Source organism: Pocillopora damicornis, chromosome 11, assembly GCF_964200805.1.
Source record: "Pocillopora damicornis chromosome 11, jaPocDami1.2, whole genome shotgun sequence".
NCBI classification, from domain to species: Eukaryota; Metazoa; Cnidaria; class Anthozoa; order Scleractinia; family Pocilloporidae; genus Pocillopora; species Pocillopora damicornis.
The window spans coordinates 4,624,095-4,647,943 of record NC_142680.1 but is presented as its reverse complement, the minus strand read 5'-3'; the positions used below and the strand labels follow the sequence as shown (position 1 = coordinate 4,647,943).

The following is a 23,849-nucleotide window of genomic DNA, read 5'->3' as shown; positions in this document are numbered from 1 at the left end:
GAAATAAACAACAGCAGTTGCCTGTTGTAATTTTTGGTTGATTTAGTGATATGAATGTAAATTAATCACCCTAATGACCTTAGAGAGCCTTAGATATTGGACTATGTATATGCATTAAATATACATTATTTGTATTCCGAGTGTGAAGATGTGTCATAAAAGGAGAGAAATGATTTTGTTGCAATGGAAACCCACTGGGCTCCAGAATCTACAATGTACAATCCTACAATCACATCAGACACTGTTTCATATCAAGCACAAATAATAATCTAAGCAAAACTTTTTTCAATTTAACAGAAAGAGAACCTAAAGGATCTGAGCAGAATACATTCAAGAATTTTAAAACGATATTTAAGTCTTTTAAAAAAACCTAGATTTATTGATTTTCAAATTCTCTCATCTCTTATGGTCAGCTATAGGGTTGTTTTTAAAAAAAAAATTTTCATCTGACCAATTACAAGGCTCTATCAATATTGGATAGTTTCTAACTCGTCGTTAGCTAGCTCTGCACGATTACCTAGGCTTGTCTTCCACAAATAATTTGAATAATATGACTTCATTTTTGTCTCAGGGGGAGATAAAAACAAGAGCAAATAAATACCTTTTGTTAGAAGTATTCCATAAACTTCCACTCTCAGAGCTTTAAAGCTATTGTATGCCGTTGGCTTAAAACGGATAAACTTTGCACTTGCAAATTCCTGGAGACTGTTTTTTACGATGCCATTTTGATTTGAGTTTCCGAGAAAGACCTGTAGTTTGTGGTAAAAAATGTGAAATAATTGTGTCAAAATACTCTTGATAGTACTGCTTCATTGACCACTATTAAGTATCAGTTGCTTACACGTCTCTAATAGCTATTGAAAGACCTAGTTTCTATTGTTACAAAACTAACTAAAAAACACCGGTATCTGACCCTGTATACCATTTCTGGTGAATAGCCTTAGGGAAAAGTACATGTAGTTCAAGAGAGATTACAATATGAGAACCACTGGTTGGACAAACACCGAAAAATAAGATTTTTCGAAAGCCTTTTCACACAATCTTTTTACTTTCTTTGCTATAGATTACATACTTTATTAAACAACAAGACTGAGCCTTGACCAGGTACACACTTCTTTTACCTCCCTCCTCTTGACTCAAAAATTTGAGACAGTGTTCTAGGACCTATATACTATTGGCTTTTTTGTAACTTACATGAATATTCACATGACTTTTATATAAACTTACCCTGTCTACATTGTTTTCGTGGTAGGTAACCATAGTGTTATCATCCACTGATAACTGAATCTGGTAGTTTTCTGTCCACTCGTTGATACCATTAGCTCCTTGGGTAGCAACAGCACAGATAACATACTCATACAGAAGGTCAATTTGGAGGTAGTCGGCAGGATTGGAAGTAGTCCTGGGTGCCCAACCCCGCTTATTTCCATTTAGTCGACCATAAGAGGGTAAATACTTATTATTAAAATGCGATGAGGCAGAGAAGCTGCTGTCTGGAATTGTACCACCACTGGCCAGACCAATGGCCTCCATTTCACAAGCTGCAGGGTAATAATTTAAATCAGCCTTCATTGTGCCATGCAAATTGTAATCATATTAGGTCTGCGGTCTTATGCATGCGTCGTGGGACGTGTAAGAATAAGACATGTTCGTTTACCAAATAAATTATAAGTTGAGACCACGATGAGGCTCCATGTATCTTTATACAAATCATGTTTAATAATTCAAGTGATCAAACAAATAACTTGTACAAGATCTGTAGACCAACTCTCACTTCGACTCAGTGGGTATTTTTACCCGATACTTTAAGGCCATTAATTTGCATTATTAACTTTACCAAAAAAACAATAGATCTATAGGTTAAAGCTTACCAGATTATTTTAATAACTCATAATGACGTTTTAAGTACCAAACAACAGCTTCAAATTCAGTCTTTTTCTATCAGCTGTTCTCATTTCACATGCTTTGAAAAACTTGCGTAAGGATTAAAAGAGTATCTTTGACTACCCTCCTATGTGATAACAATACTGGTACCACGATAATAGCAGACATGCAAAAAATGCATTGAAGCCTCAAACTCACTTGGGTTTTTTTTCACTCCAAATACCTCTGTCCTCATACACACCCCAGCCTGGTGCGTTCGTGGCCGGAATCGCAGTTGTTTTGCTAACACTCCATAAACAACATGCTTCTTTTCCGAGTTCCTGTCATCATTTCCTCTCAGAAACTTTGAACCAAAAAAATAGTCACAAGTCATCAATAGCGTTTTTCTCAAATTGAGAACGTAGCAGATATAAGAATACAAATAGTTTAAATACTATTAAGATCAACAATTCTTAGGACAAGACTTATTTTACCTGTAAGATATTCTATATTGTCAGACTTTACAATACATGTTCCATTGGCATATAACTAGCTGTAGCAGCTATGCTTCAGAGTCTATTTCCAATTTACCTTGGTTTTTCCACTTTCCTCATAGTCCTTCCAAGTTGTCCCATCTGTAGATAATTGTAATGTGTAATTCTTCACCCACTGATCTGCATGAGAATTCCCTTGAGTGGACACAGCACAGATGATATAAAGTGCCTGTAGATCAATCTGTAGATATGGATTAGTGTCGCTTGTTCGTGCACACCATGATGATCCAGATGTGTAGTTCAGTCGACCATTTACGGCTGGTGTGCTGGAACTTTGTTCAGAAGAAGCAGTTATATCACTATTTGGAATTGTTCCACTTCCCATTCCAAGGTCAAAATCAACACAAGCCCCTATAGAAGCAAAATTTACATTTGCATTATGACATATTCACAATTATAATTGTAACAAGGATAAAGGGTTGGATTTAAAAGGGACGTGCAAGCCTTGATTCTCTCTAATGGGTACCTCTAGTTAAAGGTCCAGATAGTTAACAAGTGGCTAATGGTGCATATTTAACGAGCTGCAAAGCGTGGAAGAAAAACAAACTCGTTTTTTAGAGTCTGGTGAAAAGTGATCCAAATGCTGCTCAATGTACAATACATTAATAGAGGGATTGTATAATGATAAACCTCTATCTGGCTTGCTGGTATGTCGACTAATAATGTCCTTGACTGAGGGTTTCTACTCATAATTACTCATTTGCCCTCCAAGCTTCGCTACTTTGCCAAATGTTTATTTTCCGGACAATATCTCAGCTACAGACATACCAAACGCCTGATGGTTTATTTACTAAATAACTCGACACAGGAAAACAGGGTTTTTAACCCTTCCTTAGATGAAAGATAAGTTGAATTTTTGGGTAAATGCACAATTTCTGGGGTGCAAGGCAAGAATGTACAAGTTGGTCGAAATGCGACTGAGTTAACCAATATATGCTGGAATTCGCATAATCCATGATATCATCCATAATTTATTATGTATAGAGTTCCTAAATGAAAAGAACAACGGCAAAAACATTAGACTATATTTGAAACTATCTCTGTCTTAGAATAGTGCCGAGTTAAACTGAAATCCTTCCATTAAAGTGTATACCTAAAATCACCGAGTACATAGTATAGGTAGCATAATTTCCTAGAGTGGTTTATTTTGACACTGATAAAAAGTCTATTAAGTAAACATAATGGTTTCGGACTCTCTGTCTATTTGCTAAATGATGTAAAGTTTAAATTGCTTTTCGTAAATAACTCTTTCCTTCCTAGCCGAGCTTGCCAAAAAAGCATGAAGGAGTCAACATTCACATCCGTTTTAAGATAATGTTTTCATGAAAAGGAGAAGCGAAACCCGGAAGAGCTTTCCTATCTTTTTGGTATTAATGCTGTCTGCGTTGGCGATTAAGTTGCAATGGTATCCGGTCTTAAGCTTTAGCTCCCTAAACTAAAAGATATATCCCACCATTTCTGCTAATTGTAGCATTCAAAATTACAATAAACCTTTCAAGTAGATTTGATATGATATAGCGCTCACTTAAAGCCAGAGTAAGAAATACAGCGAGAACAACTACACGAAAACAAAGCTCGAGATTAAACCGCGCCATGTTTTGATTGAGTGTGTCACGGTATGTGGTCACGATTGTTTTGCTTGACCGGCCTTTTGTAATAGGAAGCTCATGCGACAAAACATGTCTGTTTCCTCTCTACTCAAGCTCGTATTTGCATAATTGCATGGAGGTAAACATAACTGGAACGGAAAAGAATCTACTCCCCTGTCCTGATGCGGCGGTGGTTGAAGCCCAAAATGTTATAGATAAAGTGGCAATAGAAACAGGATTTCCTTGTATCCCTACTAGTTATTGAAGAAAGTGAGATAGAGGGTCGCTTATTCGGGAGAGGACGCTTATCAAAGAGTGGGCGCTTATTCGAAAAAGTACGGTAATTGTAAATAGGTAATTTGCGAAGCCAGTCAGTCAATGCAGTGGTAGCTATTCGCTTTCTGTCCGACGCTCGATATTTTATCGCCACGGTCGCATATCGTTAACTACAAGGGAAACTGGGCGAGATGTAGCCATGAGTGTGACTCGCGGGGGCAAAAGGAAACGGCCTCCTTCGCCTGCATGATGAATATGAATAATGACTGTTTCATTGCGAAACTGAACGAAATACTGGAAAAGGCAGACAATTTCAATTATCTGTTTGCTCTCGTTAAGCTGTAATGTAAGCATAATGTATTGATTTTTGTCCGCAAGATTGGAAAAGACACGTTTCTGAGGCAGACATGAAATCAGTCAATGCCTAAGGCATGTATAGAAGTTTAGTTAACGACGGTCGCAATAAATATGTTCGACGACAAAATCTCAGTTAAATGACTTGTATTAGTATTACTTACCCTCAGCATGATTATCTACCAGGTTATTCTATTAGCTTCAAAACCCAAGTTTTTCATGGATGAGAATAAATTTTTCGACAGAAAGGTTCGTGGCGTCGTTTTACCCCCAAGGACTGTTTTAGCTGAATGTTCACAAGTCGCTTGAACGTGCTTTAGCATTTAGTAAATGTAGCGAATCAACCCAAATTTATTCAATTGTTTGGTCACATTCCCAAACATGCTTTGGAAAGGATTGTTTTTAAAGAGAGCTTGGTATCTGTCCCAAGATTAATAAACAATACTCTAATCTTTTTGGTTTTAATGCTGACTGCATTAGCGATTAAGTTGCGATGGTACGCGGAAGTCTTAAGCTCCAGCTCTCAAAACTGAAAGACATATCCCACTATTTCTGCTAAATGTAGTATTCAAATAAAAATAAACCTTTCGAGTAGATTTGATATGATATGGTTCTCACCTGAAGCCAGAGGAAGAAATACAGCGAGAACAACTACACAGGAACAAAGCTCGAGATTAAACTGCGCCATGTTTCAATTGTGTGTCACGGTATGCGGTCACGCAAGATGTCTTTGGGCAAAATTTCCGCACAGCCCCATACTTCATTATGCATACAGTCTTTTGTTGAAGAAAACAATAGCACAAACGATAGACTACCTTTGGGAACATAGGCAACTTTTTAGTCAGGAGTTCATTTCAAACCAATGACCAATCTGGAACTTTTAAATGCGCTCGCTCACGATGCAAAACTTGTCCTTTCATTCACAACGTACAGAAAATATCGGGACCCAAAAGATCCATTAAGATCATTGATCACTTTACGTGTACCTCCGCCAATGTTATTTACTGCATAACTTGCACTTATTGCAATAAGTTATACATCGGCGAGACAGGAAGACGACTGGGTGACCGATTCCGAGAACACCTTCGCGATGTGGAAATAAATGACAAGGACGCATCCAAGCCAGTCGCTAGACACTTTAATCTTCCTTATCATTCTAAACAGCATATGGCAGTTTGCGGCCTTTCCTTACATCTAGGTAGTTCGGAAAGCCGTAAAACACTAGAACAAAAATTTATATTTCAAATCGGCACCCTTAATCCCCACGGAATCAACGAGCGCTTTTCATTCAACTAATTTATTCCTGTTTTTTCGTCATCATATTCCCACCAATGGCGTAGCTCCACTTTCTACATATAAATCCATACACAACCCACAATTCTTCTAATCGCTCTGACGAAGGGCTAACGCTCGAAACGTCAGCTTTTTTACTCTTTACGGTGGCTAATTTACGTTTTCAACCCAGTTGTTAACACTAAATTACCTTCTACCTTTGGGACTATCCGCTTTGTTTTCAAGAAGTTTAATTTTTTTTAAGCCTTTATTCAAACCTTCGTAAAGTGCGAAAATAATTGTGTCGAGATGATACGTGGAAAAACCAAACGAATACGTGTAAATTAACAGGTGCGGAAATATAAGACCCATTTATGAGAAATCAAAAAAAATTATACATTCGCCATAAAACCAAGCTCGTCTTTGTATAGTTTGTAGGAATATCGTCAATGCATGTAAATCTTATTTTTAAATCAGTTTATGTTAATTTCTAAATTATGATACATTTAGTTCTTTACAGTATTTATAGTTGTTACGGAAGCTTGCGTGTCCGTTTTTTCATCAGTTTGGATTTCACCCCTTGATGATGCTATGGACGTAGCAGTAATAATTTAATCACTGGGTTTTTTAGAATTTCCAAGTACGTTTTGAAACATGACCAACGTAAAGTGCGCGCTCTGATTGGTCAATTTAGTGCCTACTATTTGCCCATGGGAGTTTGCCGTGACTTGAAGAATACAACGACTAGTTATCGCGCGCTCGTTTTTACTACACGAACATTTTTGGTTCAATAAAAAGATAACTCTTTGGCTACAATATGTCAATATATGCGTTATTAACGAAGCTGAATATTGGATATTGGCCGAGTTCCTTTTTTTTCTTTTGCAATTTTTACGGACCGAGATAATACTGTTATCTTATAAAGCTTGAGTCAGAATGTACGCATTACTTTGTCTGTAATCCTGATAAATAAAGATCGAAAGAAAATATGAACATCAAGTTAAGCAACACGAGTTTACCAATACGAAAAGAATAACAACACCGCAATCCAAGAAGGAAAATCTAAATGAGCATCTGCTCAGAAATTAGCAGAATTAGCAGAAAATGACCACCAGTTGAAGAAGCCCGTGATTGTTAAACAAATTCTCCTCGTCAGCACTTTAAGAAATGTATAGAGAGCAGTATGGAGAATATGCACACTGATGTTAGGGTGGAAAGGGTTAAACAATTCAAAAGTACACTACACGGATACTTTGCTACCAAAGCTTCCTAAACCTGAAAGTTATGAGTCTTTTCTAATCAACACGTTGGAATTACAGAGCATGTTATAAAAAGATATCTTTTCGTGAAAACTTTTTATACCATTATCTACAACCATTCTGTTGCTTAGATACAGTTGAATATAATAATATTTATATTTTATTGCATTGGAAAAATATTTCCAAACATTTTTCAATTGAACCCTTTAACTCCAATGAGTGACCAAGGCAGAATTTCTCCTTACAGTATCAATACAATATCAACCAGATGAGTGATGAGAATAAAGAAAAATATCAATTTAGGGATAATTAGTTGATCCAATACTAAATTCTCTGAATGAACATTGTAAGAATTGTATAGTTGACAGTAAGGAGAATTAAAATTTTGATCTGGGAGTTAAAGGGTTAATAAAATATGTGCTTATTGTTCATCGTGGTGTAAGATAGGAGATGAACTTTGTTCGTTTGTCTCACGATAGAGTCACTTGAGATGTAGATCGCGACGTTTCGACTGCAATACTGCTCCTCTCCATCAGGCGATGAGGTCGATTGTTTACGTTTCGCTATTTCTAGCACGCTGCTATCAGTGCATTTCGATCCTCATTATTATTCCAAACGTCGACTCTATCGTCGACTCTAAGTGACTCTATCCTGAGACACGAACAACGTTCATCTCCCATTTTCATCAATTTGTAAATAGGCTGACTTAGAAATATCTTCAAGAGACTAGAGTGTATCAGCTATCTACAAATATCTAACAATAATATTCTGTTAGCTATACTTTTTCAATTTCTTCAAAGGAAGAGTACAAACTAGATTTGTTTTACGATTTAGAAGAATCTACTATGTATAAGAACATAATAAATGGTTCAAAAAATGTAATTTTCCTTAAAAGTTGAAATATAAGGAACAACTTCCATTACATTTTTACATTTTGCTCTCTTTTTATATCTACTGGCTCTTAAACGAGTTTGCAAATTCAGTACTTTAACTTTAATTCTGGTTCAGAACTCACTTTAACTCGAATTGAAATTTTCATGCTGCCACTGGGATATCCCTATAATTGTACAGATATGCGTAAAATACGACAAAGATTCATATAATTAATTTCGAATTGACCAAATAAAAGTCGTTGCTAGCCGAGGAAGCTCTTACAGCCGCACTGCTGTAAATTGGCTGATAAACTGCCTTGACCAGAAACCAATTGTAGTCATGTCTGTTCTTGAGGAAATTATTTGGGGATTATCATATTTCCTCATACACTTCTTCATTTTGTTTCCCGCCAATTTCTTTCTGAAGCACCATATTGTAATATTCGGGGTTCATGGGTACTTCCTGTGGCGACTGATACTCAGTTGGAACATGAGACAGTTTATGGTTCGGGAGCCTGGCTTTGAGTTCCATATACGTATTTGGGTCTGAAGCTTGTTCATCATTCGACTGTCGATCAGGTGAAGATTTGACGCCGTGAAAGTCAACCTTTTCTTTACCCTGTATCCTTTCACTAGGAACAGCTCGTCTCCGCTGCCATATCAGCCCACAAATTATCATGAGCAACACAACCACAGCACAAGACAGTGCGATTACACTAGCAAGGAAGATGCTTCGTGGTATACCTTGCGAAGGAAAACCAACGACTTTAGAACCAACCATCCAACACTGAAAACATAGTTTAGTTGTTGTTGTTGTTTTTTTTAAAGTAATTTCACGCTGAGGAATACGAAGTTTCTTTTAACCCCGAAACCTAAATACTTTAACAAACGTTCTCGTCTTTAGGTCGTTCTTCATTCAATCCCATAATTTTCTTATTCTTTCTTAGCCTTGAGCCCTCTCAACAATGTTATATATAGCTCTTTTTTTCTTTAGTTACAGCCTAACAGGCCAATTTTGATATATGGTATGATCTAACTGCATTGCACACTATGATGTGAAGAAATGAAGAAAGAAAATGTAACTTCACACAGAACAACGTCGGCGCATGAGATAACCAAAAAATATTGCTTTTCATACATAAATGCTTATACAAAATAACTGTAGTTAGAAGCCCCAAAACTTTTAACTGGACTTAATAGTTCTGGGCTTTCCAAAATTTCTGAAAGGAAAACATTTAAGAATGTTCGAATATTTAGGAGGAATATTTACCCTCATCATCTTGATTATCTTTAGGAGAAAGCAGAGTAATTGTATACTCTGTTGATCCAAGGCTGTTTGTAGCGTGACACACATACTCCCCATAATCTTGTCTATCCCGTGGCGTGACGATGATACTGTTATTCATCAACTTGATGTTATCACTTGTTGGAACCTGGCCATCTTTCGTCCAAGAGTAGTTAAATGGGGTATAACTTGATGCTTGACATGAGAGAAAATACGAAGTTTGCTTTTCACAAATGACTTCAGAAGGGGAAAGCTCTTCCATAATTCTGGGTGGCACTGTGTGGAAAGATAAAAAATTGTATTGAGACTAGAAGAAATTTTGACAAAATCATGCTCATGCAAAACGGGGAAGGGTATGACAAACATATGGGGACACTACCATGATGTACGTTTAGTTTGCACTTTGAGTGGTCGTTTGCCTTGTTGTTACTGGTAATTTTTAAAATTCTATTTTAACATTCAAGTCCAATAGCTATTGAGTGACCTGTAAATAAGAGGCTGGAGTACGTTTTATAAGAGTTGCTATGGTAATCATCGTGGTGCTCAGCATAACCATACTTGGTCATTAACTTTGGTAAAGGTTGGCAAATTTTCTGACGTATTGTTAAAAATAATACACCTACTCTTCCACAAATCTACCTCACAGAAGAAATGATTAAGCAATTGTTATGTAATTTTTAATGTAATTGTGAATCAGTTTCTACGTACCAGCAACAATTAGTACCGTAGATGTACGGCTCTCTCCAAACAAGTTCATTGCTTTACATTCATAAACGCCACTGTCACCAGGGACAACATCTTGTATGATAAGTATCTTGCCGCTGTTCTTGAACTGAGCGCTAGGTGTACTGGTAAGTCCATCTTTGGTCCAGGTGACAGAAGCCTCAAGGTCACCACTAACATCACAAGTCAGCACCACCAAGTCGCCAACTGCTGTAATGGTTCTTTCAGGAAGATCATTTAGGTGAGGCTTATCTGAGATTTGATAAAAATGGATTAGTTATTCCTAAACAAAGCTCAGGACAAAAAGTAGCATGCTGGCTTTGCAGCCTCTCTTCTCAGCTAAACAATAACATAAAAATCTTATCAGTTGATGGCCAACTTCAAAACAGACAACCAACCAAATCAGTATTTTAGCCTTTCATTGTTAAACAAATCAAAGGTTAGATGAAATTAGGCTCAAGTGTGCTCACTGAGTGCTTAACGTCTCCGAATATCTGAATAAGAAAAACATATGAAGGAAATAAAACAAAACAAGACAAAAAAACACAAATAGTATCACCTGGAAGGAACAACACCTTTGATATCGATGTCTACGAAATAAGGCTGCACTTACAAAGTTTGCAAAATAAAACCACAAAAAATTAGCCATTCATATGCAACCATGTGGTGCGCTTGAGTATGGCATTACAAGCTTGCTAAAAACTGTTAGTAAAACTTTCGCCAAGATCAAAAAGTTAGTAACAACAGCAGGATGATGATTTAGGAGGGAAAAGCTCCTGAGATATCTGAATATATACCATTAATAGATGGATGGGTCAGTTTTATTAATCAGTTTTTACATTGGACGAGTAGAACTTCCCTTTCGATGATAGCAATATCGTTATCGCAACTTTGTCACAATAATGAAATGTATCTTTTAGATTTTAAGCAGCCCAGTTGCAAACATTCGTGGGCAGTCCCAGGTTGCTTTGCAATGCTTGATTTCAAGTTTTCTTCGGTGGCTTTGCAGCGATTCTCTTCACGCCTTCCTCGGCCCTATCAATTAATTTTTTTTCTTCGACTATTCATGGAAAATTTTGTGGGATTCATCTTCTTTTGTTTGTCAGACCTTTTGTAACAGCTGTCTTGAACCTCTGTAGTGTTGTAGCTGTCATCTCCAAACATTCCCGAACAGTTTTCAAGTACAATCATGCTCTTGTCTTAAGAGTTTACTGTCACCGTTCTAGCGGTTCAGTTAAAGCTTGCATAGGCGGCCATCAAATTTTTGTCTGCAAACAAGGGTTCCTGGGTACCATGAAAAGTTCAGGGCCATGCTTTGTCCTAGGCTTACATGACTTCCATATAGTCTTACGGTCCGCTAAGAAAGACATCGGCCTAGAGTAAGGGCTCATGGCCGTTTTCTAGGGATTTGACCGCTCTAAGAGCCCTATTTCATCTAAGGCTTGCCTCCAACACATTGTTATTCCCTAGAAATCCCTAGCACTTGTTTTCCATTATTTTAAGCAAAGCAGCCATTAAACTCAGAACTTAAATAAGTATTCTTAATTGGCCATACAGAGAGAATATACTTTTGATCTCATCACAAACCAAATACACAGCTTTCAAAATGTCACTTTCCGTTCCTTTCCATTTTCCTTCAAGTGCATGAGATCTTAAAAGAGGCATAAAGTTTGTATAAAGGCAAAGTTTTTTAATTTCTCAATGCCTAAAAACATTTCAGCACAGAATCTGTGGGCTAAACATGTATAACTAACCCTACAACACCCCGAATACTATAAACCACAAAACGCCATCTTGGTTACTGCAAATGTAAAATTAAACAATGACAATAAAGATTAAACATCTTTTTAAAATTCTTACCACGTTTCATGGTTCTCATCACCACTACAGGAAAACTCCTTGGTCCATCACCAACTGAAGTAAAGGCCAATACTTCAAATTCATATTCCTTAAATGCCTTATTGGTCTTGTTAGTTGTTACTACCAAACAATGAAGCCTTTGAAAAATTACCTCGCTCCTAACCTGTAACTTTACAGCTCAGTTGGTAGCAACACCCATCTAGTATCTGGGGGAAGTGGGTTCAAATCCCATCGATGCCTGAATCAGTAACAAGCTTCTTTGCTGCAATTGCTTGAAATTACAGCCGACCTGGCAGGATCATTTCTTTCCTTGATGCTATCCGCAGTTCTTATTAATTTATTTATAAAAGTCGTGTTAATCTTTCACTCTCACTTATCACATACCATCTTCTTTTGTTCTCTCCACCTCAACAGCGCTCTTCGGTCCATCACCATCAGAAGTGAAGGCTAACATTTGAAATTCGTACTCTGTGTACTTATCAAGCCCGGTGACATTTCTACTTAACGTCGATCCACTGCTTATAGTCAGGGTTGTTGCTGACCCCACAGAACCTTTCTTTCGATAGAACAGTTTAAACCCTGTAATGTTTCTTCCATGTCTGGCAAAGACTGGTGGCAACTGCCAGGAAGCTGTGATGCTGGTAGAAGAGCTTGCAGTTAACTTGAAGGCTGCCGGAGGTTGTGATGGAACTGAAATAAACAACAGCAGTTGCTTGTTGTAATTTTTAGTTGATTTAGTGATATGAATGTAAATTAATCACCCTAATGACCTTAGAGAGCCTTAGATATTGGACTATGTATATGCATTAAATATACATTATTTGTATCCCGAGTGTGAAGATGTGTCATAAAAGGAGAGAAATGATTCTGTTGCAATGGAAACCCACTGGGCTCCAGAATCTACAATGTACAATGCTACAATCACATCAGACACTGTTTCATATCAAGCACGAATAATAATCAAAGCAAAACTTTGTTTTTAATCTAGCATAGAGAGAACCTGAAGGATCTGAGCAGAGTGGATTCAAGGTTTAAAAAAACCTAAAATTTATTGATTTTCAAATTCTCTCATCTCTTATGGTCAGCTATAGAGTTGTTTTTAAAAAAATTTTCACCTGACCAATTACAAGGCTCTATCAATATTGGATAGTTTATAACTCGTCGTTAGCTAGCTCTGCACGATTACCTAGGCTTGTCTTCCACAAATAATTTGAATAATATGACTTCATTTTTGTCTCAGGGGGAGATAAAAACAAGAGCAAATAAATACCTTTTGTCAGAAGTATTCCATAAACTTCCACTCTCAGCGTCTTCCAACTGTTATATGTTGTTGGTTGAAAGCGGATGTACTTTGCACTTGCAAATTCCTGTAGACTGTTTTTTACAATGCCATTTTGGTTTGAATTTCCGGGAAAGACCTGGAGTTTTTTAGTAAAAAATTTGAAATCATTATTTCAAAATGTTCTTAATACTATTACTTCACAGACCGCTCTTAAATATCAGCTATCTACATATCTTTAATGGCTATGGAAAGACTGTTTTTTACGATGCCATTTCGATTTGAGTTTCCGAGAAAGACCTGTAGTTTGTGGTACAAAATGTGAAATAATTGTGTCAAAATATTCTTGATAATACTGCTTCATTGACCACTATTAAGTATCAGTTACGTACACGTCTATAATAGCTATTGAAAGACCTAGTCACTATTGTTACAAAACTAACTCGAAAACACCGGTATCTGACCCTGTATACCATTTCTGGTGAATAGCCTAAGGGAGAGGTACATGTAGTTCGAGAGAGCTTACAATATGAAAACCACTGGTTGGACAAACACCGAAAAATAAGATTTTTCGAAAGCCCTTTCACACAATCTTTTTATTTTCTTTGCTATAGACTACATACTTTATTAAACAACAAGACTGAGCCTTCACCAGGTACACACTTCTTTTACCTCCCTCCACTTGACTCAAAAAATTGAGACAGTGTTCTAGGACCTATATACTATTGGCTTTTTTGTAACTTACATGAATATTCACATGACTTTTATATAAACTTACCCTGTCTGCATTGTTTTCTTGGTAGGTAACCATAGTGGTACCATCCACTGATAACTGAATCTCGTATTTTTTTGTCCACTCATTGATACCATTAGCTCCTTGGGTAGCAACAGCACAGATAACATACTCATACAGAAAGTCAATTTGGAGGTAGTCAGCAGGATCGAACTTAGTTTTGGGTCCCCAACCCATGCTATTTCTATTAAGTCGACCATAAGAGGGTTTATACCTATGATCATAATGCGATGAGGCAGAGAAGCTGCTATCTGGAATTGTACCACCAAACGCCAAACCAATGGCCTCCATTTCACAAGCTACAAGGTAATAATTTAGAATCAGCCTTCATAGTGCAATGCAAATTGTAATCATATTAGGTCTGCGGTCTTATGCATGCGCCGTGGGACGTGTTAGCATAAGGCATGTAGATTTCAGTGTTGTTTTCGTTCGTTTACCAAATAAAATATAAGTCGAGACCACGATGAGGCTCCATGTATCTTTATACAAATCATGTTTAATAATTCAAGTAATCAGACAAATAACGTGTACATGATCTGTAGACCTACTCTCTCTTCAACTTAGTTTGTATTTTTACCCGATACTTTAAAGCCATTAATTTGCATTATTCACCTCACAAAAAACGCACTTGATCTACAATTAAAGATTACAAGATTTTTAAAGGTTCATAATGACGCTTTGAGTACCAAACAATTAATTAAAACTCAGCCCTTTTCTATCAGCTAGTCTCCTTTTACATGCCTTGAAAAACTTGTGTAAATGTTAAAAGAGTATCTTAGACTACTCTCACAATATGGCAGTAATAATGATAACATGATAATAGCACACATGCAAAAACACATTAAAGTGTTAGACTCACTTGGGCTTTTTTTCACTCCGAAAATCTCTGTTCTCATACACACTCCACCCTGGTATGTTCGTGGTAGGAATCGCAGATATCTTGTTAGCACTCCATAAACAACATGCTTCACTTCTGAGTTCCTGTCATCATTTCCTCTCAGAAACTTGAAGCAAACAAATAGTCACATGCCATCAATAACATTTTTCTCAAATTAAGAACGTAGTAGGTATATGAATACAAATAGTGTAAATGCTATTGAGATAAAAAATTCTCAGGACGAGACATCATTTTACCTGTAAGATATTCCGTATTGTTAGAATTTACAAGCATGTTCTATTGGCATACAACTAACTGTGACCACATCCTACTTCCTATATACCTTGATTTGTCCACCTTCATTGTAGTCTGTCCAAGTTGTCCCATCTGTAGATAATTGCAGTGTGAAATTCTTCACCCACTGATCTGCATGAGAATTCCCTTGAGTGGACACAGCACAGATGATATAAAGTGTCTGTAGATCGATCTGTAGATATGGGTTAGTATCGCTTGTTCGTGCGCACCATGATGATCCTGATGTGTAGTTCAGTCGACCATTTTTGGCTGGTGTGCTGGCACTTTGTTTAGAAGAAGCAGTTATATTACTATTTGGAATTGTTCCGCTACTCATTCCTAGGTCAAAATCAATACAAGCCCCTATAAAAGCAAAATTTACATTTGCATTATGATATATTCATAATTATAATTGTGATAGGGATAAAGGGTTGCATGTAAAAGGGACGCGCAAGCCTTGATTCTCTCTGGTGGGTACCTCTAGTTAAAGGTTCAGATAGTTAACAAGTGGCTAATGGTGCATATTTAACGAGCCGCAAAGCATGGAAGAAAAACGAACTCGTTTTTTAAAATCTAGTGAGAGTGACATTAGAAAGGGATCTAAATGCTGCTCAATATACAATACATTAATAAAGGGATTGTTTAATGATAAACCTCTATCTGGCTTGCTGGTATGTCGACTAATAATGTCCTTGACTGAGGGTTTCTACTCATAATTACTCATTTGCCATCCAAGCTTCGCTTCTTTGCCAAATATTTATTTTCCGGACAATATCTCAGCTACAGACATACCAACCGCCTGATGGTTTATTTACGAAATAACTTGACACAGGAAAACAGGGTTTTTAACCCTTCCTTAGAAGAAAGATAAGTTGAATTTTTGGGTAAATGCACAATTTCAGCGCTCACCTGAAGCCAGAGGAAGAAATACAGCGTGAACAACTACACAGAAACAAAGCTCGAGATTAAACTGCGTCATGTTTTGATTGAGTGTGCCACGGTATGTGGTCACGATTGTTTTGCTTGACCAACCTTTTGTAACAAAGAGCTCATGCGACAAAACATGTCTGTTTCCTCGCCACTCAAGCTCGTATTTGCATAATTTGTAGCGTTATCGCTAAGACATGTAAATCTGGAGCTTTCAATCAGTTTATGCTTATTTCTAAATAATGCATTTTGCTCTTTGCAGTATTTTTATAGTTATCACATAAGTTTGTGTTGGTTTGTCGTTCAGATTGAATTTCACCCTTTGATGCTATGGATGTGGCAGTGATAGTCAAATCAATGGGATTTTTAGAATTTTCATGTACGATCTACTTGATTTCATCCACAGTGAAAACATTTTTATTCCAGCTGAAGTATGTAGGTTTTAGGTTTTAGTAGTTCATTGCTGTTTTGCAACTTTCAACCCAAACTCTATTTAAAGTATTTCAAAGAACCGTATTTCTGTAACGAAAGGCCCGTGTGCTTATTTAAAAATTGTAAAGGAACTCTGCAAGCACATGGAGGTAAACATAACTGGAACGGAAAAGAATCTACTCTCCTGTCCTGATGCGGCGGTAGTTGAAGCCTAAAATGTTATAGATAAAGTGGCAATAGAAACAGGATTTCCTCGTATACCTACTAGTAATTGAAGAAAGTGAGATAGGGGGTCGCTTATTCGAGAGAGGACACTTCTCAAAGAGTGGGCGCTTATTCGAAGAAGTGCGGTAACTGTAAATAGGTATTTTGCGAAGCCAGTCAGTCAATGCAGTGGTACCTATTCGCTTTCTGTCCGACGCTCGATATTTTATCGCCACGGTCGCATATCATTAACAACAAGGAAAACTGGGCGAGAGGAAGCCATGAGTGTGACTCGCGGGGGCAAAAGGGAACGGCCTCCTTCGCCTGCATGGGCATGCGCGCGTGTGAATCGTGCACCTTCCTCGCTTGAGAAACGGAAATGAATAATGATTGTTTCATGGGGAAATACTGGAAAAGGCAGACAATTTCAATTATCTGTTTGCTCTCCTTAAGCTGTAATGTAAGCATAATGTATTATTAATATTTTCGCAAGATTGGAAAAGACACGTTTCTGAGGCAGACATGGAATCAGTCAATGCCTGAGGCATGCGTAGAAGTTTAGTTGACGACGGTCGCAATAAATATGTTCGACGACAGAATCTCAGTTAAATGACTTGTATTAGTATTACTTTAAAACTTACCCTCAGCATGATTATCTACCAGGTTGTTCTATTAGCTTCAAAACCCAAGGTTTTCATGGACGAGAATGAATTTTTCGACAGAAAGGTTCTTGGCGTCGTTTTACCCCCTGGGACTGTTTGAACTGAATGTTCACAAGTCGCTTGAACGTACTTTAGCATTTAGTAAATGTAGCGAATAAACCCAAATTTATTCAATTATTTGGTCACATTCCCAAACATGCTTTGGAAAGGATTGTTTTTAAAGAGAGCTTGGTATCTGTCCCAAGATTAATAAACAATACTCTAATCTGGTTTTAATGCTGACAGCATTAGCGATTAAGTTACGATGGTACGCGGAAGTCTTAAGCTCCAGCTCTCAAAACTGAAAAACATATCCCACTATTTCTGCTAAATGTAGTATTCAAATAAAAACAAACCTTTCGAGTAGATTTGATATGATATGGTGCTCACCTGAAGCCAGAGGAAGAAATACAACGAGAACAACTACACAGGAACAAAGCTCGAGATTAAACTGCGCCATGTTTCAATTGTGTGTCACGGTATGCGGTCACGCAAGATGTCTTTAGGCAAAATTTCCGCACAGCCCCATACTTCATTATGCATACAGTCTTTTGTTAGAAGAAAACAATAGCGCAAACAATAGATTGCCTTTGGAACTATCCGCTTTTTTTCAAGAAGTTGAATTTTTTTTAAGCCTTTATTCAAACCTTCGTAAAGTGCGAAAAGTAGACCCTGTGAGCAGGGTAACTGGGATACCTGGATGGTACTGGATCCGTGGAATCAAGTGTAGTGATACTACGCGTGTCGGACTAGTATACTGAAATAGTGAGCTCAAGTCTGGCCAAGGGCATACACCTGTCTCAAAACATAGGCATGCTATGCATGCAAGAGTTATTTTTTGTAGGGCTGGTGGATTACTTGAAACATTGTAAGTGGTCTACATTCTTACAAAAGGAAAGAAGATTATTAACGCGGGAAAGAATGAAAATGTCGAATTACCTCACACACAGGTATTTTGTGGTAGATTATGTGTGTTGTGCGAATAAATGTAACCAAAAATAAACTGTATTGGTGCCACGGATACCTGTTAGTACAAAATGTAGACAGCAGACTGCAGACCGGATACAAAATATAGACTGCAGAGTGGGTACAAAATGCAGACTGAGAATCTGAAGAGTTTTACGTCTGGTATATAATAACATGTCATCTTACAGCTTACCGAGCGTCACGCAATCGCTTTTCCGCGATCAGTCTTCACGATTATTTGCACTATTGTGGAAAATTCCTGGCCCATTTCTTGATGAAAATCGATCGTAATATAATTTCAAGCCTTCAACATAGTTGGTTGGTGTGATGTCTGTACAGATTTTACCAATGTAATAAAAGTAGATGACGTGAATAATAGTAATGGTAAAGCAAGCTTAAAACGGCAACAATCGCCAGAAACTACAACGGATACACAGGGTATAAGTAAGTTTTATTGATTTTACGAGAAAAATCATCATATTTCGAAATATTTATCGTTGTAAATCGACCATATTTCGTTCCCTATACTATTCCTTATAACGTGTTCGAATTTTCAACGGTTCCTAGCATAACTTACTCTGAGTCGCACAACGCGTAACGCGTTCGTGAATTAATCGTTGGCTCTTTCTCGAGACGTGACCTTGGGTTGCCTGTGACAAGAGAATTGAGTAAACAATGCTTAACATAATAACATTATACACAAAAAACACGGGATTTTAGATCATGTATTTGTTAAAAAAGAATATCCATACTACTACAATGGAAAAAAACATAAGATTCATCTTTCTGATCGTGAAATTAATACCATTCGCACTGTTATCGTAGCTACGTTCCCCGGCATCAAGTGAATCCAACATGGCGTCTTTCTTCGCAAGCAGTTTGCATCCATTTGAATTTTGTTCTTCAGTCTCACGGTAGTAGTGTTGTCCAATAGATTGCATAGAGTATATGCAGTTTGGTTTCAGATTTCAGATTTTGCTTTTTACAACGAGTTAACGTTTTCAACTGAGACATTGGCATACTTAGCATACAAGACATACAAGGCATTCAATACTTTCATGGATTTCAAGCGTTCACGATTCAGTCCGTTCCAAAATTACCGCTCAATAACATCTTTTTGTGTGGATTGGCCGCGAACGATACGACTTGTGTATGCGTCTATAAGTATTTTGAGCGTTTGCGCCATAATGCTCTAGATGATCGTAATCCAAACACATTAAAATACAAAACGACTGACAAAAGAGTTTTATGGGCAAAAATCTCGTGTTCGTCATGTGACCCGGCCCTGTCCGTGCAAGACAACGTCAATCATCATCAAGATAGCACGCGTGATCAGCATGTGAACACCTCATTGGATCACAGTTAGTTGTAATGGTGTTGAGGGCCCAATGACCTCTGGGTGCTATTGCGCAATTTTTCCATTTTGTGGCGGAGGAAAAAAAAAAAAAAAAGACGACAAAACTAGACCCTGTGAGCAGGGTAACTGGGATACCTAGATGGTACTGGATCCTTGGAATCAAGTGTAGTGATACTACGGGTGTCGGACTAGTATACTGAAATAGTGCACTCAAGTCTGGCCAAGGGCATACACCTATTTCAAAACATAGGCATGCTATGCGTGCAAGAGTTCCTTTTTTGTAGGGTGGGTGGATTACTTGAAACATTGTGGGTGATGTCTACATTCTTACAAAAGGAGAGAAGAATATTATTGTGGGAAAGAACGAAAATGTCGAATTACCTATCTCACAGTATTTTGTGGTAGATTATGTGTGTTTTGCGAATAAATGTAACCAAAATTTAACTGTATTGGCGCCACGGATACCTGTTAGTAAAAAATGCAGACAGCAGACTGCAGACCGGATACAAAATATAGACTGCAGACTGCAGACTGCAGAGTGGGTACAAAATGCAGACTAAGAATCTGAAGAGTTTTTACGTCTGGTATATAATAACATGTCATCTTACAGCTTATCGAGCGTCACGCAATCGCTTTTCTGCAATCCGCCTTCACGATTATTTGCACTATTGTGGAATATTCCTGGCCCATTTCATGATGAAAATCGATCGCAATATTATTTCAAGCCTTCAATATAGTCTTCTTACTTTGCGCGCGAGTTGGTTGGTGTGATGTCTGTACAGATTTTATCAACGTAATAAAAGTAGATGATGTGAACAACAGCGATGGTAAAGCAAGCTTAAAACGGTAGAAATCGCCAGAAAATACAACGGATACACAGGGTATGAGTAAGTTTTATTGATTTTACGAGAAAAATGTTCATATTTCGAAATATGTATCGTTGTAAATCGACCATACTTCGTTCCCTGTACTATTCCTTAAAACGTGCAGTTCCTCTCGTAACTTAACACCGAGTCACACAACGCGTGTTGAATTAATCGTTGGCTTTTTCTCGAGACGTGAGCTTGGGCCGCTTGTGACAAGACAATTGCGTAAACAATATTTAACATAACAACATTATACACAAAAAAACACAGGGTTTTGGATCACGTATTTATTAAAAAAGAATATCCATACAACTACAATGAAAACAAACATAAGATTCACCTTTCTGATCGTGAAATTAATATCATTCGTACTGTTATCGTAGCTACGTTCCTTGCCATCAAGTGAATCCAACATGTCGTCTTTCTTCACAAGCAGTTTGCATCCATTATAGTTATGTTCTTCAGTCTCACGGTAGTAGCGTTGTTCAATAGATTGCATAGAGTATATGCAGTTTGGTTTCAGATTTCAGATTTTGCTTTTTACAACAAGTGAACGTTTTTCAACTAAGACATTGGCATACTTAGCATACAAGACATTCAAGGCATTCAAGGCTTTCATGGCTTTCAAGCGTTCGCGACTCAATCCGTTCCAAAATTACCGCTCAATAACATCTTTCAGTGTGGATTAGCCGCGATTAATACCACTTGTATATGCGTCTGTAAGTATTTTGCGCGTTTGCGCTACAATGCTCCAGGAGATCGCAATCCAAATACGTTGAAATGCAATACAACTGACCAAAGAGTTTCATGAGCAAAATCTCGTGTTCGTCATGTGACCCGGCCCTGTCTGTGCATGACAACCTCAATCATCATCAGGATAACACGCGTGATCAGCATGTGAACACCTCATTGGATCACAGTTAGTTGTCATGGTGTCGAGGGATAACACGCGTGATCAGTATGTGAACACCTCATTGGATCACAGTTAGTTGTCATGGTGTTGAGGGCCCAATGACCTCTGGGTACTATTGCGCAATTTTTCCATTTTGTGGCGGAGGAAAAAAAAAAAAAAAAAAAAAAGACGACAAAAAAACAAAGGCATTTTATGACTGGGCTACCACAGGTATCCCAGTAAAAAACAAAGGCATTTTATGATTGGGCTACCACAGGTATCCCAGTAATAATTGTCGATTGTGTGTCACGGTATGCGGTCACGCAAGATTTCTTTGTTTTCTTACTATTCAAGTGAAGGGTCAAGGGCCCTCTTCACTCAAACACGTTTAGTCAGCATTCAATTTAACTACTCTTTAATTCGCACGTGAAGAAGAAGTAAATTCCTAAGGAACAGAAAAACGACAAAAAAGCATTAACATATAAGACGGGAAAAATAATTGTGAAGATACCACGAGACAAAAAACCCTATCAAATGCTGAAGGAATGCACAAGAGACAAAACAGTCGTAGGAATGACGCAAAATATGACACACTGCCAAAATGGGCGTGAAACATGAGATGTTGAGGGCTGCGTAATTTGCATAAAGTGCGAAAATAACTGCGTCGAGATGAGACGTGGAAAAACCAAACGAATACGTGTAAATTAACGGGTGTGGAAATATCAGACCCATTTATGAGAAATCAAAAAAATTACACATTCGCCACAAAACCAAGCTCGTCTTTGTATAGTTTGTAGGAATATCGTCAATGCATGTAAATCTTATTTTTAAATAAGTTTATGTTAATTTCTAAATTATGATACATTTAGTTCTTTAAAGTATTTATAGTTGTTACGGAAGCTTGCGTGTCGGTTTTTTCATCAGTTTGGATTTCACCCCTTGATGATGCTATGGACGTAGCAGTAATAATTTAATCACTGGGTTTTTTAGAATTTCCAAGTACATTTTGAAACATGACCAACGTAAAGCGCGCGCTCTGATTGGTCAATTTAGTGCCTACTATTTGCCCATGGGAGTTTGCCGTGACTTGAAGAATACAACGACTAGTTATCGCGCGCTCGTTTTAACCACACGAACATTTTTGGTTCAATAAAAAGATAACTCTTTTGCTACAATGTGTCAATATATGGGTTATTAACAAAGCTGAATATTGGATATTGGCCGAGTTCCTTTTTTTTCTTTTGAAATTTTTACGGACCGTTTTTTACAAAAACAAAAAGAGCACGTGCTTTAAAATCAAAGAGGCCACTGAATCGAGAGCAAAGGAACTGCCAAGTTATTGTGTGGTTCGATTACATAACCTCCTGGTGTATGTGTTTACATACACTAGGAGGAGAAAGGTACTGTCTAGCAAGCTACTCTTAAAAATCGACTCAGAAAAAGGTCAATAAACCCAGTTACACAACTATTGGGAGGAAATTTGATTTCCTAAAGGACACTTTTAATGAACCTTTTTGAAAAATTATTAAATAACTAACGCCTCTTAAGTTTAATTTCTGTCGCACGCACGAATCCAGCCTTCGTGGAGGGAGCGTGACCTCATTTATCGAGAAGCGGCAGGTAATCTTACCTTATATCTTAATGCAGGATCTATTCCACCTCTGGTTCTTTAGAAAATCACATTGTTATTAATAATTGCATTACTCGACCATATTTTTGTTTAACATGCCACAGATAAATATTCACAGCTGTCTGAGAAACCTCAACATCGGTTATATTATGTGGATGTGGGGATTCAGGAGCTGGTAAGGAAAAAAAAGAGCTTCTGAACCACAACAACACTCTTGTACAGTAAAGGGTTATAATAATAAAAAAGGTCTTTATTAAGAATTCATTGCGCAAACAGACGTGCAACAATTTACATGAAGAAATAATGATTAATTGCAATTGCGTTATTTATAAACACAGATTTAAAACGACTTGTCTGGACCTTAGGTAAAATATAATTATGCGACCTACTTCTCAACTGCCGTGTCCTCTGGGGAGGTAAAAGATCCCTCAAGGCAGTGTTCGTGGAAGAGATCCCTCGCCATAATTTCATATCTCTATCATGACGAATATCCAAGATACTATGCCGCTTTAAGCAGGAACCTAACTTATAATACCTGGCAAAGAGCTTATCAATACTACTTAAATATTTACAATAAAAAGCACACCCCCAGACCTCAGACTTTTCGGAAGATCAATGTACACGTAACTAAATGTTCTCGTTAAAGCTATTTCTTTAAAGAAATTGAGCACTATTGATTATCAACCGCCAGTTTTAATATTATTTTTTTTCACCAGCAGAAAAA

The 23,849-nt window shown here is 37.5% G+C and overlaps 2 protein-coding genes across 2 annotated transcripts in view; both read right to left on the bottom strand.

Annotated features, from left to right (window-relative positions):
* LOC149037127 (protein sidekick-2-like) overlaps window positions 1-5,324 on the bottom strand; it is a 30,600-nt gene extending 25,276 nt beyond the window's left edge. The window contains exons 1-5 of the mRNA XM_089188405.1: window positions 5,255-5,324; window positions 2,455-2,768; window positions 2,083-2,227; window positions 1,228-1,541; window positions 602-749 (exon numbers count right to left, since the gene is read on the bottom strand). Of these exons, the coding sequence (XP_089044531.1) occupies window positions 602-749; window positions 1,228-1,541; window positions 2,083-2,227; window positions 2,455-2,768; window positions 5,255-5,324 (991 nt within the window). The remainder of the gene's footprint in view (window positions 1-601; window positions 750-1,227; window positions 1,542-2,082; window positions 2,228-2,454; window positions 2,769-5,254) is intronic.
* A 1,975-nt stretch (window positions 5,325-7,299) lies between these two features.
* Window positions 7,300-15,487, bottom strand: LOC149037126 (uncharacterized). The gene is made up of 9 exons (XM_089188404.1): window positions 15,200-15,487; window positions 14,839-14,983; window positions 13,965-14,278; window positions 13,178-13,325; window positions 12,292-12,597; window positions 11,908-12,027; window positions 10,033-10,299; window positions 9,310-9,600; window positions 7,300-8,783 (listed from the first exon to the last, which is right to left on the bottom strand). The coding sequence occupies exons 1-9, from the start codon at window positions 15,485-15,487 to the stop codon at window positions 8,413-8,415; spliced, it is 2,250 nt and encodes a 749-aa protein (XP_089044530.1). The 3' UTR covers window positions 7,300-8,412.
* Between the last annotated feature and the right edge of the window lie 8,362 nt (window positions 15,488-23,849).

Coding starts and splice junctions, on each gene's coding strand:
- LOC149037126 (XM_089188404.1), bottom strand. CDS start 15,487: ATGAGTAGCGGAACAATTCCAAATAGTAATATAACTGCTTCTTCTAAA. Junction 10,300..11,907: donor GATGAGAACCATGAAACGTG/GTAAGAATTTTA, acceptor ATCAAATCTCAG/ATAAGCCTCACCTAAATGAT. Junction 9,601..10,032: donor TACGGTACTAATTGTTGCTG/GTACGTAGAAAC, acceptor CTTTCCACACAG/TGCCACCCAGAATTATGGAA.